Raw genomic sequence first — 21,223 nt, forward strand, 5'->3', positions numbered from 1 at the left:
CAGTTTTAACCTCAGAGCCCTCCAGAAAATGTGGGTTGTGACTGGACTTCCTCAGGCATTAGCAGAGAAAAGGGATCCACCTTTCAAGGAACAGCCGACTTCTCTCAATGACCTGGGAAGCTCATCCCCTCCCCGAATGATGGAATAGGCCTTTCCTCTGAAAATCCTAGCCAGAGGGCACGGCAGGGCAGGCCGCTGCACAGCTCCGGGCACTGCGGAGCGGAGACCTGCCTCGGTAGATAGTTAGGTTCAAAAGTGGGGCAAAGATGACCTGCAGGCCGGAGCATTGAGCTGGCAGAACTGAAATCATGGTGGCACGACGTCACCATCTTTTAGGGCTTTGAGGTGACCCTTTTTCTCTGGCTCTATGTGCATTTACCAATCTAAAACTTACACGGACATGCAGACTCAACCCAAGCGAGAGCCCGGAGAGATGCTACATTTATGGTGTGATTAACACTGTCAGCACTCTGCGAGTGGCAACGCACCGTGTGTTCAGTCAACTTATGGTGCCAGAAAATGACACACCACAAAGATGCTCCACACGTAACAGCACCGTACACTGAGTGTGTGGGATGCCCCAGTCCTCACGTCGACGAACAGCGATTGTTGGCATCAGGCAAGGGACGGCAGCTCAGGTTGCCTGGGCTGATGCCAGTGATAGCTGTTTGTCAGCATGCGGACAGGGCAGCCCAAACCAGGCCGGGGCTGCCCGGGGTCCGGACACGTGTGGGGGGAGAGGGAACCGATGAGCTCCCATCACTCAGCAAGGTCAAAGCGAGGAACCTGGCGGCCCCGCATGCTTCCAGCTCCTGTCTTTGAACTTGCTGAGCCGGAGGCAGGGGGAGAGGCAGGGATCGCACTGACATCCCTTGCCCGGCGCTTGCAGAGCCTCGTGCCTGGCTGGGAGCGTACCGAGTGCGAGGAGACAGCTGACTCCCCGTGGGCTGCGCTGCGCCCCGCTTTCAAACTGGCGGTGCACGGGGAGCCCGGGAGCGTGACCCCAAGCTCCTCGTGCGCCGGCAAGTCGAAAGGGCGCGTTTGGCTGTGCTGACAGGACGTGATCGGGATCTTATGCCCGATTCCCAAACCCGCGTGTCTTGCCATGCACGTGTGGCACGGCAGGAGGCATGACTGGGTCAGGGCCTGAGAAACAGGAGACCTTCTCAAAGCACTTGAATTCTGGGAAAGATACGGAAATGGAGATTAGTGACAGGGGCATTTGATGCATGCCATCTAGGAGAGATTAAAGGACCTTACCTTACGTACGCTAGAAAAAAATACAAGGCCAGAAGGGCCTCTCTGTATTCACTCTCTGCGAATACCTGGGAGGGGTAAATGCCAGGAAGGGAGAAGAGATTTGTAAATCGCAGGGCAGAGCTGGCAGCAGAACGAGTGGGTGCAAAGTGGCCGTGAATAAATTTAAGCTGGAAATTAGCAGACCGTCTCTCATCGGCAGAGCAGTAAAGTCTCCCAAAAGGGGATAAAATCTAATGTTTCTAGGACGCCTCTTGGAAAGTTTCTGGAAGGAGCCGTCTGCGACAGCGCGCCCAGGACGTCTCCACTCGTCCTACGCTCCCAGGCACGGGCCGGCCTGCTCTCAGAAGCATTTACAGATTGTAGATACCCTCCTTTCTCGTCGTCTGACCGAGTACAGTGTTATATAGGATCTGAAAAGGGAGGGTCTAGTGTCCATGGTTCACAAGGCTTTAAAACATTTCAGCGTTTGTCTAGAACTACACGTACGTTGTTGGCAGCAGCAAAGACGTCCAGTTTACAGAACTGCACGTTCAAAATTGCAGCAAAAAGAGAAACCTGAGAAAAAACTCTGGACCCAGCCTGAAATCAGTGGGAGGAGGAGATGGATTTGAATAAATGCACCCTGGAGTAATGGGTGAAAAAAGCCCTTCACACCACATTGCCCCATTTAACCCCTTAACGAGAGGCTTCAGCTGCTCGGGAGCGACCTTCACCCCATGAGTAAATTCTCCCACAGGAAACAGCGTAATCGTTGCCACCCCCGCTCCCGGAAAGCTTTCCTAACACTAACCGTGTACCGTTCTGCAGCCGGTTCACATAGCTCGCTATCAGTGCATGCTCGTCAGCTAATCGACTGCCAGCATCCAGGCCGTACTGTAACCTAGTCGTCACGAAGGCAAAAAGAGCAAACAAAACAAAAATAAATACAAAGCAAAAAATTAATGAGCGTTAACAAAACACACAGTTAAACATGAACACAAATCGATGACCAATTAAAAAGGGAAATGGGTTTCAACGAGGGTCACGGGGAAGCGGGGTCTGTTGCTGTTAACGATTGACACAGAACCCGTGGGCGCTAATAGCAATGTCCCGCCGTGCCCCCGTGCCCCCCGGGGCATAAGCAGTTGCATTAGTGGATGACAGCACCAGCAAAAGCCCCGGTCAAACGGCAGCGCTTGCGGCTGTGCTATTTTTCACTCACCTTCAGAGACAAGGTAATTTGGGTAAATCCGATACCTTTTATTAGACCAACTCGAATAAAAGATATCGGATTTACCCAAAGGACCTCGTCTGCCTAGGTCTTTAGACCAACACGGCTGCAACCCGTCAGCTTGGGAGAGCCACTTTTGGACCAGAACGGGAGGATGTCGGGTCGTGGCAGCGATGGCTTTACCTTGACTACTGTCGTCCTTGGACGTCTCCGCTCCGCTCTGCACCGAACCGACATCCACCCATTCCCCGGTATTGAACAGCCGCAAACGCAACCAAAGAAATGACAAAGCTGGGGCCTGGCTTTGTCCTGGGAAATAGGAAGTGGCAGCACTAAGCACACAGGAGATGTTCAGCACGTTACAGCATGAAAACGGGGGAAACCAGGAAAAAGACGTAGTGAATGGTTTGAACAGAACCGGCCTCTAATGGGCACTTGTAAAGCAATCCTGCATTGTTATGGTACTTAAAGCAGACCTACAGTAATTTCCATGTTCCCAAATTGCCTTTTCTAAATATGGAGACCAAGCACGAGAAGATTTATCGTTGGAAAACCACCCAAAATAGCCTGCTCGAGTAACTACTTGGCAAACTTCACAACCAAAGCAGCAAACGTATTTATTTGCCTATAGACCACGTTCACCACAGCAGCGTCTCAGAGACCCTGAAAGTATAGAGCAGAAAGGCACTGCCAAGAAAGTCAACATTTTGCTCCCAAATTCACGAGGCAGGCGCTAGATCTGATATCCCGTCCTGTCTCTATAGACAGCGCGCCGTCTACGGTATCTGCTCCCCCCCGCGCATCCTTCCTGCGTGCGGGGAGAAGGCCACATCTGTGCAGGGGATGGGGGATACCCTGCAGACACGAGACCATGCAAGACCATCATTCTTCCCAAACGCCCCCCAAAAATGTAAATAAGTTCTTGCTCCTCCAGACGCTTAAAGTGCTCTTTCAGCATGTTCATCCCAAATCATTCCTACTCGAGTAGTTGTTTGCAGAGATCTTTTAAAACACGACAGCTATTCTTTCCAGTAGCAGGGCACTGGATATGCTGCAACCCAAACTCACGTTTCTTGGACACACAGGCTCTTTTCCTTCTTTATAAAAAGTGTAGCTGGTTAGTATAGAAATCTGCCTGAAGCACAGTGAGACCTTATAATGAAAAAGCAAAACGGAATTACCCACGTAAACCCCTGTGGGCAGCAATCAACCTTTGCAACAATGGGTTTGTAACGAGAAAGAGAGTTAACATTAAAAGCTGCGCAGACGAACACTTAAGCAATCTACTTTTGTGTCTTTGTGAAGCCTGACTACAGCAAAGTACAGAAAAACTTAACTTCAGATCCCATTTTAGGAAGCATCGAGCTGCAACCACAGTATTGAAGACCGCGAGGGCGGTTTCCATTGTAGCACATTTCACACGTTTTTGCCCCAGTGAAAAATGCAGCAGAAAGGGCCGAATTCTTATGCACACGACAGACCGTCCACGCCACAAAATCCACTAACGAAGCGTTTCATTAACACAGACTCAAGGTTGCCTGGTAACTTCTCAGGCCCCTCCAGAAGGCCAAGTTCAGGAAAAGCAGACATCCCGCGTTCAGGGGCACAACAACGCGACCTGACAGCGGTCTGCCCTCCAGGACGGAGCGGCTGCGGGGACGGCACGTGCGTTAACAGGTACGGCTGCACGGGCCGGCCGGCAGCCCTGCACCGGGGCGGTCTTGCCCTGGAGACGGTCCACGGCCAGGTGGGTTTGATGACCGGTAGGCGAGAGCTCAGGGCTAGATCGCTTGGTGTGCAAAGGGAGACGGGATGTAAAACTGCGCAGGTAAGGCCGTGTTTCTGTGTGGGGCAGGCGCAGGCAGCTCCTTCTCTCATCTAAATTCAAGGCTCATCTTAGCCAAAAAGCGGCTCCGGGCCTGTCTAGAGGAACGCTTCTCAACCCGTGGGTTGCGATTGAAAAGTGGGTCGCAAGAATATATGAAAAGGTCACGAACAAACTTCAAAAATGGATTCTCCTTTCAAGAAGAAGAGCGTGAGAAAGCGTGGGTTTTCCTGTGCAGGCTGGCAGAGCTCCCCCGAGCTGCTTGGGGCCCCCCGTGCCGCCCCGCACATGGGGGGCTGGAGCCTGGGGGCAGCGGGTCGGGGCTGGGCACGGATGTTTACAAATGGGTCCTGGTACAAAAACGTTGAGAGCCGCGGCTCGGGAGCGCCCACGTGCCCTATTCAGTGAGCGTGCGCTGTGGAAGCACTGGCTACTCAGAGGCCAGCGTTAAGGCTGTATTGATGCATACCTTGACTCTGTTTCCCAATTTTCAGGGGTTTAAGCTGCAGCAGGGCAAAGCACACCACAGATGCACTGGAGGGTAGGACTAAGATTCAGAGAGACCTTGACAAATTGGAGGACCAGGCCAAAAGAAATCTCATGAGGTTCAGCAAGGACAAGTGCAAAGTCCTGCACTGAGGAGGGAGCGATCCCCTGCACCGGGGCAGGTGGGGGGCGACGGGCTGGGCAGCAGCTGTGAGGAAAAGGACCTGGGGGGACAGTGGTCAATATGAACAGGAGCCGGCAGTGTGCCCTTCTCGCCAAGAAGGCAACCGGCATCCGGGGCTGCGTTGGGAGGAGCGCTGCCAGCAGATCGAGGGCAGTGATTCTTCCCCTCTATCCAGCACTGGGGAGGCCACATCTGGAGTCCTGTGTCCAGCTGTGGGCCCCCACTGCAGAAAGGATGTGAAAACACTGGAGAGAGTCCAGTGGAGGGCAGTAAAAATGGTTGTCGGCTGGGGGACAGGACTGGGGAGGAAAGACTGAGGGAAATGGGCTGACTGAGCCTGCAGAAGAGAAGACTGAGGGAGATTGAATAGCAGCCTTCACCTCCCTGCAGGGGGGCTGCAAAGAGGGTGGAGCCGGGCTGGTCTCGGTGGGGGCAGATACAGGACAAGGAGCAATGGGCTCCCTTGCAGCCAGGGAAGTTAAGGTTGGATATTAGGAAGACTTTTCTTGCTAGGCAGGTGGTGAAGCCCTGGACCAGGCTCCCCAGAGGTGGTGGATCTCCATCCCTGGAGGTTTTTAAGCCCTGGCTGGACAAACCCTTGGCTGGGGTGATGTAGCTGGGGCTGCTCCTGCTTTGAGGACAGGGCTGGACTAGATGTGACCTCCTGAGCTCCCTTCCACCCTGAATTTTCTATGATCTATGACTTGGGCACTGTTCATTCTGGGCAAATATTTTATTGTCAGTGAAGTCAGTAGGTTTGGAAGCAAAAGAGCAAGGGTTTTGTGGGAGACAGCCCCCCGAGGAGCCTGCTGCCGCGCCGGCTGGCAGCGGAGGTACTACCGTGGCGAGATAGAGGCAAAGGCAGCTGCGCGATCCCCAAGCGCTCGCCTGCCTTCACGCACCCTCCGCTACAGCGGAGCACGGAGAGCGGTCCTGCGGTAAAAGCCTGAGCAAGGAGACCGACGCGTCTGTCTCCTTCTCCGCCCCCGATCCCTACTGCCGCCTGCGGAGGGTAACCCTGCCAGCTAAGCCTCCCACTTCTTGTCACATTAAGCCACTGGCACTTTAGAAACTGCTAAAGGAGCGGAGCCAGGGACAACTCACACGGCAGTGGGACCCGCCGCGTGGAAAGGGGACAACAGACAAGGGGTCGGAGGGGGAGCATTTGCCCAAAAGGCAGCTCCAGCCAGCCCAACCTGTCGGCGAAGTTGGACCGAATTCACCAGACCGCAAACACAACTGACAAAAAGCTTTGGGAAGGCGAGAACAGCTCGTGTCGGCAGGGACCAGTGCTGTGATCTGACGTCCCCAAAATGCTTTGTTTTCAGGCTCTTGCAATAAAAGCGAGGAAACAAAAAGCTGGATCCACAAAACCGCCGTGGCACCGCACCGGGCTTCACAAATCCAGGTCCTTCAATCTTTCTTCATAGGTCGTGTTTTCTAAATTTTACCTTTCTTTTGCTCTCCAATGGCTCATATCTTTCATAAAATGTGGGATCTAAAACTGGGCCCAGTTTTCCGTGCAAGTGTTCACCAGCGCCGAACAACGACTCCCTGTGTCTCGCACGTGATGCTCCTGTCTCTCCATCTAAGACAACAAACATCTCCTTTTGCTGCAACAGCATCACACCGCTGAGGCCAGCGCAGTCTGGAGTCCACTATAGCACTCACACGCTTTTTGGCAGTATTGCTGTCTAGGCAGTTCTTCTGCCTTGTATTCTTCTGCTTCTTTCCCTTCCCGCGCAGCGCGCTTGGAAGCCAACTTTATGCATTTCACCTTATTGATTTTAGACCATTTTGCCAATTCATCACAATCATTTTGAGTCCTACTCTTATTTTCAGCGGGCTTGCAATCTGTCCCAGCTAGGTACCGTCCACACACCGTCTATTCCAGCATCTGAGTCATTAATGAAAATATTGAATAGCTCTGAACTCAGCACAGACCCCTGTGCGATCCTACTGGATACGTCTTCCCAGTTTGACAATGAACTGTTGAAAACTACTCTCAGCACAGCACGGCCTTTCAACCATTTGTACCCTCATTTTATGGCATCTGTGTAATATTTCTCTAATTTACTTTATAAATTTATAAAACTGTCACATGGGAAAGTGTCAAAAAACTTACCAAGTCAAGGTATCTCACACCTACTGCTTTTCCCTTAGGCACTAGGGAAGTGGCCAAGTATCCTGTCAGAAAAAGGAAATAACCTTGCCAGGATCTGCTTTGGAAAAATCCGGGCTTTTTTGGTTCTTTATCAGCTTATTCTTCAGTTGCCTACAAACCGATTAATAATTTGTTCCGATACCTTTCTGAATATCAAAGCTAGAATGACGGGTCTGCATTTCCCAGGCCAAACAATCGCTCTCACATTTGCAAACTGTCTGTGTGATTCATTATCTTGCAGAAAACAGAAAAATAAAAATGCAGGAGGGACCTCCGGAGATGATCTATCTCGCCCCCTGCCCTGAGGCAGGACCAAGAACAGACGACTGTCTAACCTGTTCTTAAGACCCTCTGAAAACGGGGGGTTTCTGCCTTCATTAGACACGCTGCTCCAGTGTTTTACCAGCATAACTGTTAAAAAGGCTTTCCTAATATCCCCCCTAAATCTTTCTTGATGTAAATTAAGGCTGGCATCTTCTTGTACTGCTCCCAGCGCACGTGGTCACTACCCCCTGTATAGCAATCTTCCAAGCACGGGAAGGCCGTGCGCGTGTGCCGCTGCCACCACCTCCTCCCCGCAACTCTTCTTCGTCTCAGACAAACCCAGGAGTGCCGACATACGCCTCAGGGATCGGGCCCGTGGAGCTGCGCCGCCCGGCCCGCGGGGCTTGCAGAGGAGCCAGGCGCTCCGGAGTGGGGCTTGCGGCCAAAATCGTGGGCACTGCGGCCCGTTGGCGACACGTCGGCAGCGCAAGGGGAGCAAGGGCCGTGTTAACCCCTGCCGTCGCTGCTTCCCCCGCCACGGCGTCCTGATCTGACCCGGGGGCAGGGCAAGTTTGATAGCCCTGGACTGAAAACCAAAATGCAACTACAACTTTTCTGCATCGCTCGTGTTTTCTAAAGCTCTTCCTGTCTTCATTTCTCTCCTCTGGACTCACGTCGGTTGGTCTATATTTTTCTTCCAGTGTGGTGCCCGAAACTGGTCCCAGTGTTCCCAGCTGTGGCTTCACCAAGCTGCAGTGGAGTGGTATAGTCACCTCCTGTGTCTACACACAACACTGGTGTTAAACAGTCTCAGAACAGGATTTCCTTTTTTTTTTGCAAAAGCACCACACTGTTGGCTCCTATTTCATTTGTGATGCACTATAACCCCGATCCTTTCCTGCTGTTGCGTTTGCCTACCCAGATCGTTCCTGCTGAGCATGTGGCTGATCTCTTCCTGCTCACACCGCACTCTGAATTTGTCATTACTGAACTGCACTGTGTTGATTTCAGACTCTCGCTCCCATTTGTCCAGATAATTGTGTTCTGATCTGGCCTCCAAAGCACTTGCAGGATGCTGCCGTCTGCGAACTGTGATAGTGCGCTCTCTATTCCACCATTCAAGTCGCTAATGAAAATCTTGAATGGAAACAGGCCCAAGACAGAGCCCTGCCAGGCTCCATTCAAGCTGACATCCCAGCAGGGAAGTGAAACTCAGTGGACTGCTTGTGGCCTCCTGCACTGCTTTTTCCGTCATTATTGTCCATATCAAAACTGTAGTCGTATGATTTATCCTGCCAAGTCTCTGCTACACAATGATATGTGGTAGCTCTGGTAGTGCAATGAGAATTTCTGGCTCTTTTGATTTATTTCTCAACCTGTGGGCATGTGTGTGTACACATCTCAAATATTTGGTAGGTCAGCCTGTTATCCTCACTCTCATTTCATGCATGGCTCTACTGCACTCCCCTCCCCCCAGACTCCAGCCCCAGGAATGTATTAATAATAATAATAATTGCTTACTTTATGGATTTTATCATCAGCCTTCTTCAAACCTAAATTAGAGCTGTCCTGGCTAAGTTAGTCAATGTTTAATGCTCCCTCTCCTCTTCATTAGGTGAACGTGGTCTCTTCCTAGGATTCCTGCTTTGTGGAACACAGTAGCAAGGCTCTCCGGTCGACACTCTGCAAAGCTATATGTTCACCCCCAAAAATCATGTGTCCTTGCCTGGAGCTTTATTCTCAGCTGGAAGTGGTGATGAGATGACTATACATGTCCCTGTTTTCTTCATCCATGCTCCCAGACCTCAGGTTCAGACTTATATTCACATGCACAAGCAACATGGGCTAATACTCAAAGGTCTGAATGAATATTGGAAAGCTTTTTGTGATGTCTTCAGTGTTGGTTCAAGCCAAGCAGAACTAAGATCTATGCTACTGTTATCTATAGGCAAGCCACCTAGTTTAAAGTTAGCCTGGGTCTGCTGACATGCCCTTCAAATGGCACCTTTGGGCTGTAGATGCATTTTTGATCCTTTGTTTGACACCTCCTGGGGGCATGGAGCCATCAGCTCAAACTCACTAGGTCCAAAACAGCTCTTCATGCCCCTCATCAACGCCGCTCCCCTACTCGGTCACTCCAGCGAACGCTCCCATCCAGCGTGTCACTCCGGCCTGCAAGCTGAGCACCACCAGGTTAGGTCCTCAGATCCCAATTATGTCTAAGACTTGAATCCAGCATAACAACACCTCCCAACTATGGCCATTGCTATCCACCTAGGCCCTCACGGGCTGCCTGCAGACATGTGGGACACCTGCTCCGATGCACTGTAATTAACAGAGTCTGCCAGAGCACGCTAATTAGCACGCTCCAGCACCCTTGGCGTCTCATGCGTTCAGCGTCTCTGCGCTTCAAAATGGCAGTGGGAGCACTTGAAGTAAAGCTTGTTCAAAGTGCCCCCACCACCATTTCGAAGTGCAAGATGCTGACTACACAAGACGCTGCAGGTGCTTTAATTAGAGCGGCTCCTGAGAGCCACCCCACCCCGAGTACATGTAAAGATGCTCATTATGTCGCGTACTGATTAATTCAATAGCTTTTTCTCTGTGCCCATCTGTCCTCTCTTGCCCTTCACTGAAATTACTCTTTGGGGCAGGAACTGCCCTCGTGTCCGTGTCTTTATGGTGCCTCATGCAACAGAGCTGGGCCCCGCGGCTAGAGGTCTAGGTGGGAGGGCTGCGCACATACTAAACAAGAAGAATTTTACTCTAAGGCTTTTTGGATATGTACATCCCTGTGACATGCCTGCAGGACTCAACAGGGACCACCTGACTGGTGAAAAAGGTTTTCCTATTATCCGACCTAAATCTTCTGTGGGACAGTTCATACCTTTGAAGTTTCCAAGTAAATAGATTACTGACCGTGCCGGGAGGCACCTGCTGACCTTTGCCCACTGGTGCCTGTAATCTACAGAGCTGGGAGCTTTCCTACTTTTAATTTAAAATAATAGGGAGATGAAATGTTCTTTAAAAAAGGTAAATGTAATGTTATGCACTGTTCTTCAAGCTAGAAATGAAGAAATGTGAAAGTTAAGGTAAAATACAATCTCAGCTCTAGCACCAGGCTTGTGTGAAACTCTATGCATCCTCCATGTGTAGCTAAGATTACGGAATAGCTAATGGCTGATATAACTGGAGAATTAGCATGTAATCTTGTACTTTACAACTATTCTGGAACGCAGGTTTCGCATTCCTCATTCCCAGATAGAGTATTATTGCAATGAAACTATACCCTAATGTACTCCAAAACACAGTTTCTTGGGTGAAAGGAAAACCACGGGGCTCTAGGAACTGCGGTAACTGGGGAACAATGTCGCTTTAACAAACTCTAAGCAAGACTGCCTGCTCCTGTATGCATGTTTAAAGGCATGGAAGGGTGTGATCCCATTCTGCATCCCTGGACCGAGATGTGCACAGGGATCACACAAGTTATGTGAAGATGCTGCTGCTTCCCTCTCAAGGGCGGCTAGCTGCAGAGACTGGGCAGGACACTACACTTTCTTTAGGTGATCCCTTTTGCCTTCCTTATGCTTCTGGGAGGAACTGTCCCGCCCGCAACTTCCACTTTGTCCTAAAAGGTTTGCAGGTATAGCCGTGGCTACTCTATCAGCAAAAAATGCCTTTGGTAGTACTGTACATACACATTCAGTGACAGAAATAAGCTATTCTGGAAAAGCCACTTTTATGCACCTCTTACAGGTTGCTAATTATGCTTCACACACACATATGCACACAGAGTAGACAGAAAGCTATGCCCAAAGAGTGTTAAGGTTATAAAATCATGCATGCAAAAGTTAGACGATGCCAAAATCAAGCCTTCAAGGTAGCAGGTATGTCTATACGGGCTGAGACACGCCTTGCTTATGGCTCCCAATACAGCAATTTTGCAGCCGCATTAGTGCAGTGCTGCAGTCCAACACGGCTGCGCTCCCCTTGCAGCCTGGGAGCCGGCGCGCGCAGCGGGCTCCAGCACAGAGCTGCCTCCAGCTCACAGACCAATTTAAATTCAGCACATGCGCGCGGATGCAGTCTCTAATGGCACGGTCACATGTTATGTTCTCCACAGGGTACTCGCTTCTTCGTTCAGAGACGCAGGATAGAAGGTGCTTACGAAGTAATTGGCTATCAGTATTTTGTTTTATCCTCGCGGTTCAACGTTTGGCCCCCTTTCCTCACTGAGCACCAGCTCTGAATAAAGGATCATTCGTTTCCTCCTGGGCTTTTCCATGGCACTTGTCGCTGCAGCATCTGAGCGCTTCCCAGACACTAACGAGTTTATTTTCACAACCCCCTGCGGAGGTGAGGAGCTCTTTCTATTTTGGTTTTACAAATGGAGAACTGAGGCACAGAGAGATTAAAATAAAAACCCTCCGCTCATGTGGAAAGCCCCACGCGAGGTGCGTAGGACCCGAGTTTGCAGAGCACTTGGCAGTACACGGCACTTTGCACGGTCGGAGCACAGCTCCCGCTGCACTTGTGAGCACTTAGCAGCGCTGCAAACGAGACCCCGGAGTCGCAAACCAGGACCCAGAAAACCGGGAATCCACAAACAGCGACTGCGCACCTGGGAACAGCTGGGTTTACGTGCGCGGCTCACGTCGCACCAAAAGCACGTGCTGTTTGTGCACGAGCTATCTTCACACGCTCAGCCCCCAGCAATGCCACGACACGGGCAGCGATCAGCAGGCCGGCGTGTTTGGATCCGGAGCGCGCGAGCTGACACAAGACCCGGCAGCTGCTGGAGGCTGTCGGGGTTTGTGGCCCGGCCCTGCGGGGAGAGGGTTGCGTGACATTTGCCCGTAGGCATCACAAGCACTCGCTGGCAGCAGAGGAACGGCGGGCGTCCTCCGGGCTCTGGGGGGAAACGTGCTTCAATGGCCAAATGCCCTTGCACCACCTGCTCGAACCCAGTCCCATTTCTGCCCCATCCCTGGCTCCTCATCCCGCTCCCCGGCACTTCACACCTGTGCTTTGCACTCTGCCGTCTCTTCCCCCGTCACTGCCAGCCTGCCCCAGCCCTGCCCTTTACCCACGGCCTTGGCTCCTCACCCCTCATACTTCTAACCCCGCGCTGGACCCCGACGTTTTCTCCCAGCCTGGGTCCTGGCAAAGTCTTGTCCGCCTCCTCTCTCCTCCTCCTAGTCGCTCTGCCTAACGCAGTGATCCTCTACCAGGGTACCACAGCCCCCGGGGCTGCCTCGCGATCCTTTCGGGGTCCCGCAGGGTGCCGCGCGACACCAGCACCGGTCGGTGTGCCGACAAGATAAACCCAGAGATTTCGATGAGGAATTCTGCCCGGCTGCCGTCTCCGAGCGCTTTGCAACACCACCATTGTTCTGGCATGTTTCTGTAGTCAGAAAATGAGTGAAAATGAAAGGGCGGCATTTTCCGAGGGGTGCCTTGAGTCTAACAAGGGCTGCCTTGAGACTACATGCGGAGACCCGCGAGCCGAACCAGTGCCGTTTCCCCTCCCCGGGCTCCTTCTCAGGTCGCAGCCCCCAGCCCACCTCCCCGCCAGGCCTGGGCTCGTCCCGCTGGTCCCGGTCTCCGCGGCCCCTCTCGTCGCGCCCTGCCGCCCCAGCATGCTTCTTGTGCCAATCTGCTCCCTCCACCCCAGGGTCCAACTCGTCACTCTTCTGCATTTTAACCAGGACATTTCTTCTCTCGCGCGGCCAGAGAACAAAGCAGCCTGAATCTCCCCGCTGTGAGCTCTTGTGCCCGTGGCCTTCAGCTGCTTTCAGTTTAGCTTTGGATACAAGATGCCCAGCCCTGACAGAAGGCTTAGAGACGTTGGCTGCCAAACCCCAGCACGTCTCTACTAACCACGTGTGAACCTACCCGCAATATTCGCGCGAAGGAAACACATCAAAGAAACCAACAGAGCAGCTCCCTGACCAGCCCTGCAGCAAGCACCCGAAGCGAGCGCGCAGCTGTGAACGGCGCGCCAGAAATTATTAATGATGCTGCTATTTACACACAAAGCAAGGAGCGCTCAGCTGGGCTCTGCTGCCCTGGAAATACAGCAAAACACCCTTGCTAGACACCGCTGTCACTGGGGAAAAGACTGCAGCAAGGAAAGTCGAGGGTGGATGTTATAAACCTGGTTGAATGTCGTGTGAGACTTAACTGACTTAGGTCAAACTGGTTAATGAAACTCCTGTCCCACACCCCTTCCTGGTTCAAGTTAAATTACAGTCCCCCAGCATCCCAGCATGCTTTTCAGCCCTGGGCTGGACTGTGCCGTCTGCCCCAGAGAGCAGGACTGGCCCTGCCCCTCTGCTCCCCAGCTGAAGCAGTGAGGGCTGGCTCACTGCCCCCCCAGGCAAACCCCAACTGGGGTCGGGGGCCGGGGGGGTGGTTAAACTCACCTTCCCCCGAGTATAGAGCTACCCTGCCCCTCTGGCTTACTTAGTGCTGGTTGTGACTATGGGCTACAAATCCCAGAGGCACTTGGAAGCAGGGAGAGGAAGTGATGAGTAACCCTGCAGAGTCCTGCTGCTGTGATTCTGGACTGCAAATCTCAGAGACCTCAGGGGCAGCAGGAAGAGGAAGTGAGCACACGGCCCATGCTGGCTACATGCCAGAGAGCTGTGCTCTAGTGCCCCTGTGCTCTAGTGCCCTGGGATGGGCTTCACCTGTCCCCCAAAGGTAAGCGTGTGTTTTCTACTAGGTTGGCGGATCTCCTCCGGCGGGCTTTAAACTAGGCTCGTCGGGGGGAGGGGAGTACGAGGGCAGGGGAAGCTGTGGACCACCAAACCATGTGGCACCCACAAGGACAGCCCAGCCTGAAGAAGGAGAACACTGGGAACCTGAAAGCCATGGGGAGACCAGCACTACAGAACAGGTAAGGAACAAGAAGGTAAGGAACAAGAAGGTAAGAAACAATGGGCCCCATGGGACTGGGAGCGGGGGGGCAGCAAAGGCGCCAGTCGCAGGGCTCAAGTGCCTATATACTAATGCTAGGAGCATGGGGAACAAGCAGGATGAACTAGCGCTCCTGCTTGCACCAAACACCTATGACTTAGTGGGGTTAACAGAGACCTGGTGGGATTCATCCCATGCCTGGGCGGTACATATTGAGGGCTATAGATTGTACAGAAAGGACAGGTCGGGGAAGAAAGGGGGGGGGGTTGCACTTTATGTCAGTGAGCAATATACATCAACCCTCATCAAGACAGAATCCGAGGCTGAGGAAGTAGAAGGATTGTGGGTTAGGCTACATGGGGGGCAAGGAGAAAGGGATTTGGTGGTAGGGGTCTGCTACAGACCCCCACACCAAGGGGAAGAAATAGATGTGGGGCTCCTGAGGCAACTCTCGGAGACCATAAAAGCTAAAGAGGCGGTAGTCATGGGGGACCTAAACTACCCGGACATCTGCTGGGAGACGCAGACAACAAGGTCCCATCGCTCACGCAGGTTTCTAACCTGTGTACAGGACCTCCACCTGACACAGGAGGTGCATGGTCCCACTAGGGGGAATGCCATACTGGATCTGGTATTGGCAACGGGAGATGACATGATAGGGAACCTCCAAATCGGTAGCTATCTGGGAGACAGTGATCACCTTATGATAGAATTCAACATAAGACGGCGAGTGGGTAAGGTAACTAGTAGGGTGAAAGTGCTAGACTTTAGGAAAGCTGATCTCACTGCACTCAGGCGATTAGTCAAGGACGCACTGCAGAGTAGGAGTTTTGAAGGGATGGGAGCCCAAGAAGGGTGGCTGTGCCTAAAGGAAACGATCCTTTGGGCACAAAGCAAGACGATCCCCGAGCGAGGCAAAAGAGGGAAAGGGGCCAGGAGGCTTCCATGGCTGACCACAGAAATCCAGGGCAGCCTAAGGGCCAAAAGGGGAGCACATAAAAAGTGGAAACAGGGTGAGATCACTAAAGAGGAGTATACCTCCTCTGCTCGTGCTTGTAGGGAGGCAGTTAGACGGGCCAAAGCTACCATGGAGCTGAGGATGGCAACCCAAGTAAAAGACAACAAGAAATTGTTTTTTAGATATATAGGGAGTAAAAGGAAGGCCCAGGGAGGAATAGGACCCCTGCTAAATGGGCAGAAGCAATTGGTGACAGATAGAGGGGACAAGGCTGAACTCAACGAGTTCTTTGCCTCAGTGTTCCTAAGCGAGGGGCACGACAAGTCTCTCACTGGGGTTGTAGAGAGGCAGCAGCAAGGCGCCAGACTGCCATGCGTAGACCCTGAGATGGTGCAGAGTCACTTGGAAGAACTGGATGCCTTTAAGTCGGCAGGCCCGGATGGGCTCCATCCGAGGGTGCTGAAGGCACTGGCCGACGTCATTGCAGAGCCACTGGCGGGAATATTCGAATGCTCGTGGTGCACGGGCCAAGTCCCGGAGGACTGGAAAAGGGCTAACGTGGTCCCCATTTTCAAAAAGGGGAGGAAGGAGGACCCGGGCAACTATAGGCCGGTCAGTCTCACCTCCATCCTTGGCAAAGCCTTTGAAAAAATTATCAAGGCTCACATTTGTGAGAGCCCGGCAGGACAAATTATGCTGAGGGGAAACCAGCACGGGTTTGTGGCGGGCAGATCGTGCCTGACCAATCTAGTCTCTTTCTATGACCAGGTTACGAAACGCCTGGACACAGGAGGAGGGGTGGATGTCGTATACCTGGACTTCAGGAAGGCCTTCGATACGGTATCCCACCCCATACTGGTGAACAATTTAAGAGGCTGTGATGTGGATGACTGCACAGTCCGGTGGGTGGCGAATTGGCTAGAGGGTCGCACCCAAAGAGTCGTGGTGGATGGGTCGGTCTCGACCTGGAAGGGTGTGGGCAGTGGGGTCCCGCAGGGTTCGGTCCTTGGACCGATACTCTTTAATGTCTTCATCAGTGACTTGGACGTGGGAGTGAAATGTACTCTGTCCAAGTTTGCAGATGACACAAAGCTATGGGGAGAAGTGGACACGCCGGAGGGCAGGAAACAGCTGCAGGCAGACCTGGACAGGTTGGACAAGTGGGCAGAAAACAACAGGATGCAGTTCAACAAGGAGAAATGCAAAGTGCTGCACCTAGGGAGGAAAAATGTCCAGCACACCTACAGCCTAGGGAATGACCTGCTGGGTGGCACAGAGGTGGAAAGGGATCTTGGAGTCCTAGTGGACTCCAAGTTGAACATGAGCCGGCAGTGTGACGAAGCCATCAGAAAAGCCAATGGCACTTTATCGTGCATCAGCAGATGCATGACAAATAGGTCCAGGGAGGTGATACTTCCCCTCTATAGGGCGTTGGTCAGACCGCAGTTGGAGTACTGTGTGAAATTCTGGGCGCCGCACTTCAAGAAGGATGAGGATAACCTGGAGAGGGTCCAGCGAAGGGCAACTCGTATGGTCAAGGGCCTGCAGACCAAGCCCTACGAGGAGAGACTAGAGAAACTGGACCTTTTCAGCCTCCGTAAGAGAAGGTTGAGAGGCGACCTTGTGGCTGCCTATAAGTTCATCACGGGGGCACAGAAGGGAATTGGTGAGGATTTATTCACCAAGGCGCCCCCGGGGGTTACAAGAAGCAATGGCCACAAGCTAGCAGAGAGCAGATTTAGATTGGACATTAGGAAGAACTTCTTCCCAGTTCGAGTGGCCAAGGTCTGGAACGGGCTCCCAAGGGAGGTGGTGCTCTCCCCTACCCTGGGGGTCTTCAAGAGGAGGTTAGACGAGTATCTAGCTGGGGTCATTTAGACCCAGCACTCTTTCCTGCCTATGCAGGGGGTTGGACTTGATGATCTATTGAGGTCCCTTCCGACCCTAACATCTATGAATCTATGAATCTATGAATCTGGCTTCAGTCACTACAGGCATGTGGCTGTATATCCTGAATCATAAGTGAATGTGTGTTCATTTGCTGATTGGTTCAATCTTTGCAGCTTAGACGAACCTGCAGAGATCAAATAAATCCAGCCTCAGGCTTCCTGACTGTCTGTAGTTAGCCCTTATGAAGAGATAGGGATATCACTTGCATATTAATTACCCGAAGGGGGTTGCAAAGAGGATGGAGCTGGACTGCTCTCAGTGCTGGCAGATGACAGAACAAGGAGCAATGGGCTCCATTGCAGCAATGGTCTCAAGTTGAGGTTGGATATTAGAAAAGGCTCTCACGAGGGGGGTGGTGAAGCACTGGAACAGGCTCCCCAGAGAGGTGGTGGGATCTCCATCCTTAGCGGTTTTTAAGACTTGGCTAGACAAAGCCTGGGCGGGGACGATTTAGCTGGGGCTGGTCCTGCTCTGAACAGGGGTTTGGATTAGATGCGACTTCCTGAGGTTCCTTCCAGCCCTCATTTCCTATGATTCTATGGCCTATTTTGGCATAAATCTAATAGCAATTAAATGCAATACTTAGTTGATTAAAGAATATGTGCCTGAAAGCAGAAATTCAATTATACTGCAAACACAGAAACTCAGCCTAAATCAAGTGATGTCAAGCACAAAATATCTCCCTGTCCCTAAACGAGCAACATGCTGTGACTGCATTCTGCAAAGGTCCTTTAAAATGCCCAGGACGCTACTGCGTGCCTCCAGCACTCTCTACTTAAGTGCTACCTGGCCGTCCCTCTGACGTTTTGGAAGGGTTGTTTTGAATCAACGGTGATACGCTGAATAGACAAGTTGGTACTTGCCACTCGTAACTACTGGGCTCAAAGTGTTCGGGGTAAATGAATACACAACTAAAAATAAAAGATAAATTGGCTGTAAGTAATTCCTTTTGAAATAATCCTCCTTTGTTCCCAAAGGTACTGTCTGCTGTGGGCTATACGTATACACTGCCTGGCCATCTCCTGCGAAACAAACCGCCAAGCAATGCCTTGAATCTCTTCGAGACATAATGCAAATGGCACTGATACGTGGCACTTTCCACGGTTACGTGGGGGAAGAGAAAGACTTGGTCACCGGGACTACCAGAACGCATTTCTCTCTCTTAGTTTTGTCTATTCGAGCTTGAGACATTTAGGCTGGTGCTCAAGTCATGCTTGGGCAAGGAAGGACCAGGACTAGAACAAGCCATACGACGCTTGAGCAGCCCTGGCGTTTAGCCGGTGGCAACTCAGTCCAGGTATAACACCGATGCATGGTCGGTGGGTCGGGACAAGTAACAAGAAGAGCTGGCAAAGACCACACTGGCGCCACTAAACAAAGGAACGAGAAAGCGATCTACGCGAAGCATGCCAACAGCTCAGACGTGCTACTGCATCCTGGCGGCTGTTCACAGATGTGCAGCAGTAAGCATAGCTAAGAGCACTTTTTTGGCATGTGCCTCGCAAGAAGCGTCTTTCTCCTAAATGAACTCAATAAATTATTCATGCTTTTGTTCCGTTCAGGCTGCAAGGCCGTCGCGCGCTCCCCGCGAGATGCATGCTGAGACCGTTCAAGCTGAAGCTACTGGCTCACTTATTAAGTGGACTTTCTCACTGGAAGCCTGTTCCAGCAGGTACCGCCAGCAACGAGACAAAAACACGGGCTAGCTCATACTTCGTTTTAAGGGCAAGGTCCAGCTCAAGCCTGCTTTGTCAGTCACAGGCAGTGGATGTGTTTCCCTGATTAGGTTTTCAAACAAGTGCTTCCACTTCTACCCTCTGCTGAATGCCTCCTCGCACATCCAGTCTCTTCTGATCAGCGAGCGAGCTTCCTTACGCAACATCCTGCCCTCTGGCGAGGGAAAAACAGGGCTGGGCTGCGAGAGAAATGTTGATTCTGCAAGCTAACTCCCTGGCCTATATTTTTTAGAGATATATGATCAGGGGAAATGGCTGAAGGTCAGGGTGGGGAAGCTTTTATGGCGCTGAGATTTTGAAGGATGCATTAATGGTGTGTTGACACTGAATAATATAGACCAGAGAATCAGCTACAGATTAAGTTGTTACATAAAAAAAAAAACAAGAAAAAAAACCCTGTGAGAATTTAAATGTGCATAAGATGATCTGAAATCCTCATTTGGGAAAATATCGTCTCTGGAAATATTTCTGAACGTGGATGTCTTTCTTTGAGTTCCTCTGAGACCGGAGGAATTCAAGTCTGTCTTATTCTTCTTGGATATTTTCTGGACGTTAAATTAATGAGAAATCCATGAATATCTCTAAGCGGTTACAACTCTGAGGTGTGCATCATCTGATGACCAAACGACGTGACAGCCTAGGGAACAGGTCCGTGTCCAATTATGGACTCTATCTGGTTTCATGAACCGCTTGTAATTGTTACCATCACAGTGAATTAAGACCGTTCATGTGCTGTAGGACCTTGATACGTCGCAAGGAAACTATTTCAGAAAGGTGCAATGCAGCACGGGCCATCAGCACCGAACGCCTCGCGGAGCCGCTCCGGGACAGCGGCCACCAGCGCTGCCGGACCTTCCTGGCGCTGCCACGGCTGTAAGAAGGAACCGAGGGACTGCCCGGCCCTCTACGGCCTCTGGTACGTGGGTCACCACGGCTCAGGCCTGGCCTCGGGGGACAACAGTGGACAGAGGAATGGCATCCTCTATGCATGGGATATACGTGCTCCATGCACATGGATGAAGAATGGATGAAGAGCTTATCAATCCCTAACTTCAACCATTTACAGGGACATCCCAGGGCACGTATCCAGTCGTCCAGTATTTTAATCCTGAACTGCTGTTTGCAAGGTTTTACGGGTTTGCTATGAAACTTGGCTCTGCAGCTGTGGAAACAACCCAGCTTAACACACGACGGTACTTTCAATGATGCTAAACGAATACCTGTGATGAGTATCAGAGGCAGGCCAAGTAAAACAGAAAGCCCGTTGAGAAACCCCGTCATCTGAGGTGACCGAGGGAATCCCTGCATGTTTCTGACCCTAGGACTTACAATTTAAGTAAATCTTCAGGGAGCGTCCTATCGGTGGCCTGATCGTGGGGAAAGCTCTCGTCATTTGGGAGATTTGCCACGACCAGCTCCACTGACCATAAAGGATCTTTCTTCCCAGGTTTTTCCTCTCAGTAGATTGAACGTATTAACAGCTTTCAAAGCCTGACGGGATTGTGATGATAACCCGGTGTGACCTCCCGCAGAACACGGGCCAGGGACTCGGTTCGGTAGTGCCGGCATCCAAACCATAACTTCCATTTGAACAACAGCATACCTTTTACAGAGACAGACACCCAACATTTGAAGAGTTCAAGGAATGGAGAATGCTTGTATAACGTCTTACACCTCTCCGCGTGATGCTTCCGGACAGAGGTCAGCAGGGAGCAAGGAGAACGGGGCACGTGTCCCAAGTGACACGTCGCACGACGAGGCTGCATCGCAAGATGTAACCCAAGCCAACATCTGCAGTTATTTATGCAGCAGCACAGAGCGCAGCCATTCAGAGGCAACAGAAAATGACAGATGTATGCCCTGACAAACTTTCAATCCACGGCTGATGTCAGAGCGAGGAACAATAGGAAACCAAGAACGAGTGAAGGCAGGTACGGACGAATAATGGGTGCAAAAGCAAACGGTGAGAAACTGCTTAGCTCCTTTTAAAAATATCAGTTTTGGGATCATCCAGGCTGAAGGGCAGGAGATGATCGGGACGCTAGAGGTGTTGGCAAAAAGAGAAGATGGGCATTTGAATCTGATGAGAGAAGAGATGAGGAGCCAAGGCAGCGCCTCAGGACCTGGAGGGACGTGCAATCAAAGCGATGAGCTGGAAACGTTGCTGGAAAGGAAGTAAGCGACACCGACCTGAAAAACGCCACCCGAGAGAAGGCTGCGGTAGCCGAGCGAGAGAAGACCTCAAGAGGCAGCGCGGTTTTGGCA

At 51.7% G+C, this 21,223-nt stretch overlaps 1 protein-coding gene across 12 annotated transcripts in view; it reads right to left on the minus strand.

Moving 5' to 3' along the window:
• The window catches only part of DTNB (dystrobrevin beta), a 296,518-nt gene that overhangs the window by 95,734 nt on the left and 179,561 nt on the right, over positions 1-21,223 (minus strand). For 8 of the 12 annotated variants that reach the window (XR_009462220.1, XM_019497682.2, XM_019497680.2 and 5 more), the window contains one exon: positions 2,051-2,140. The exons of the other annotated variants lie outside the window; for them this stretch is intronic. Coding sequence is in view for 7 of the 8 variants with exons in the window: in XM_019497682.2 (XP_019353227.1) it covers positions 2,051-2,140 (90 nt within the window). In the remaining variant the exon portion in view is untranslated. The remainder of the gene's footprint in view (positions 1-2,050; positions 2,141-21,223) is intronic. 12 annotated transcript variants of the gene reach the window in all.

Source organism: Alligator mississippiensis, chromosome 1 (assembly GCF_030867095.1).
Source record: "Alligator mississippiensis isolate rAllMis1 chromosome 1, rAllMis1, whole genome shotgun sequence".
In the NCBI taxonomy this organism is placed as follows: domain Eukaryota; kingdom Metazoa; phylum Chordata; order Crocodylia; family Alligatoridae; genus Alligator; species Alligator mississippiensis.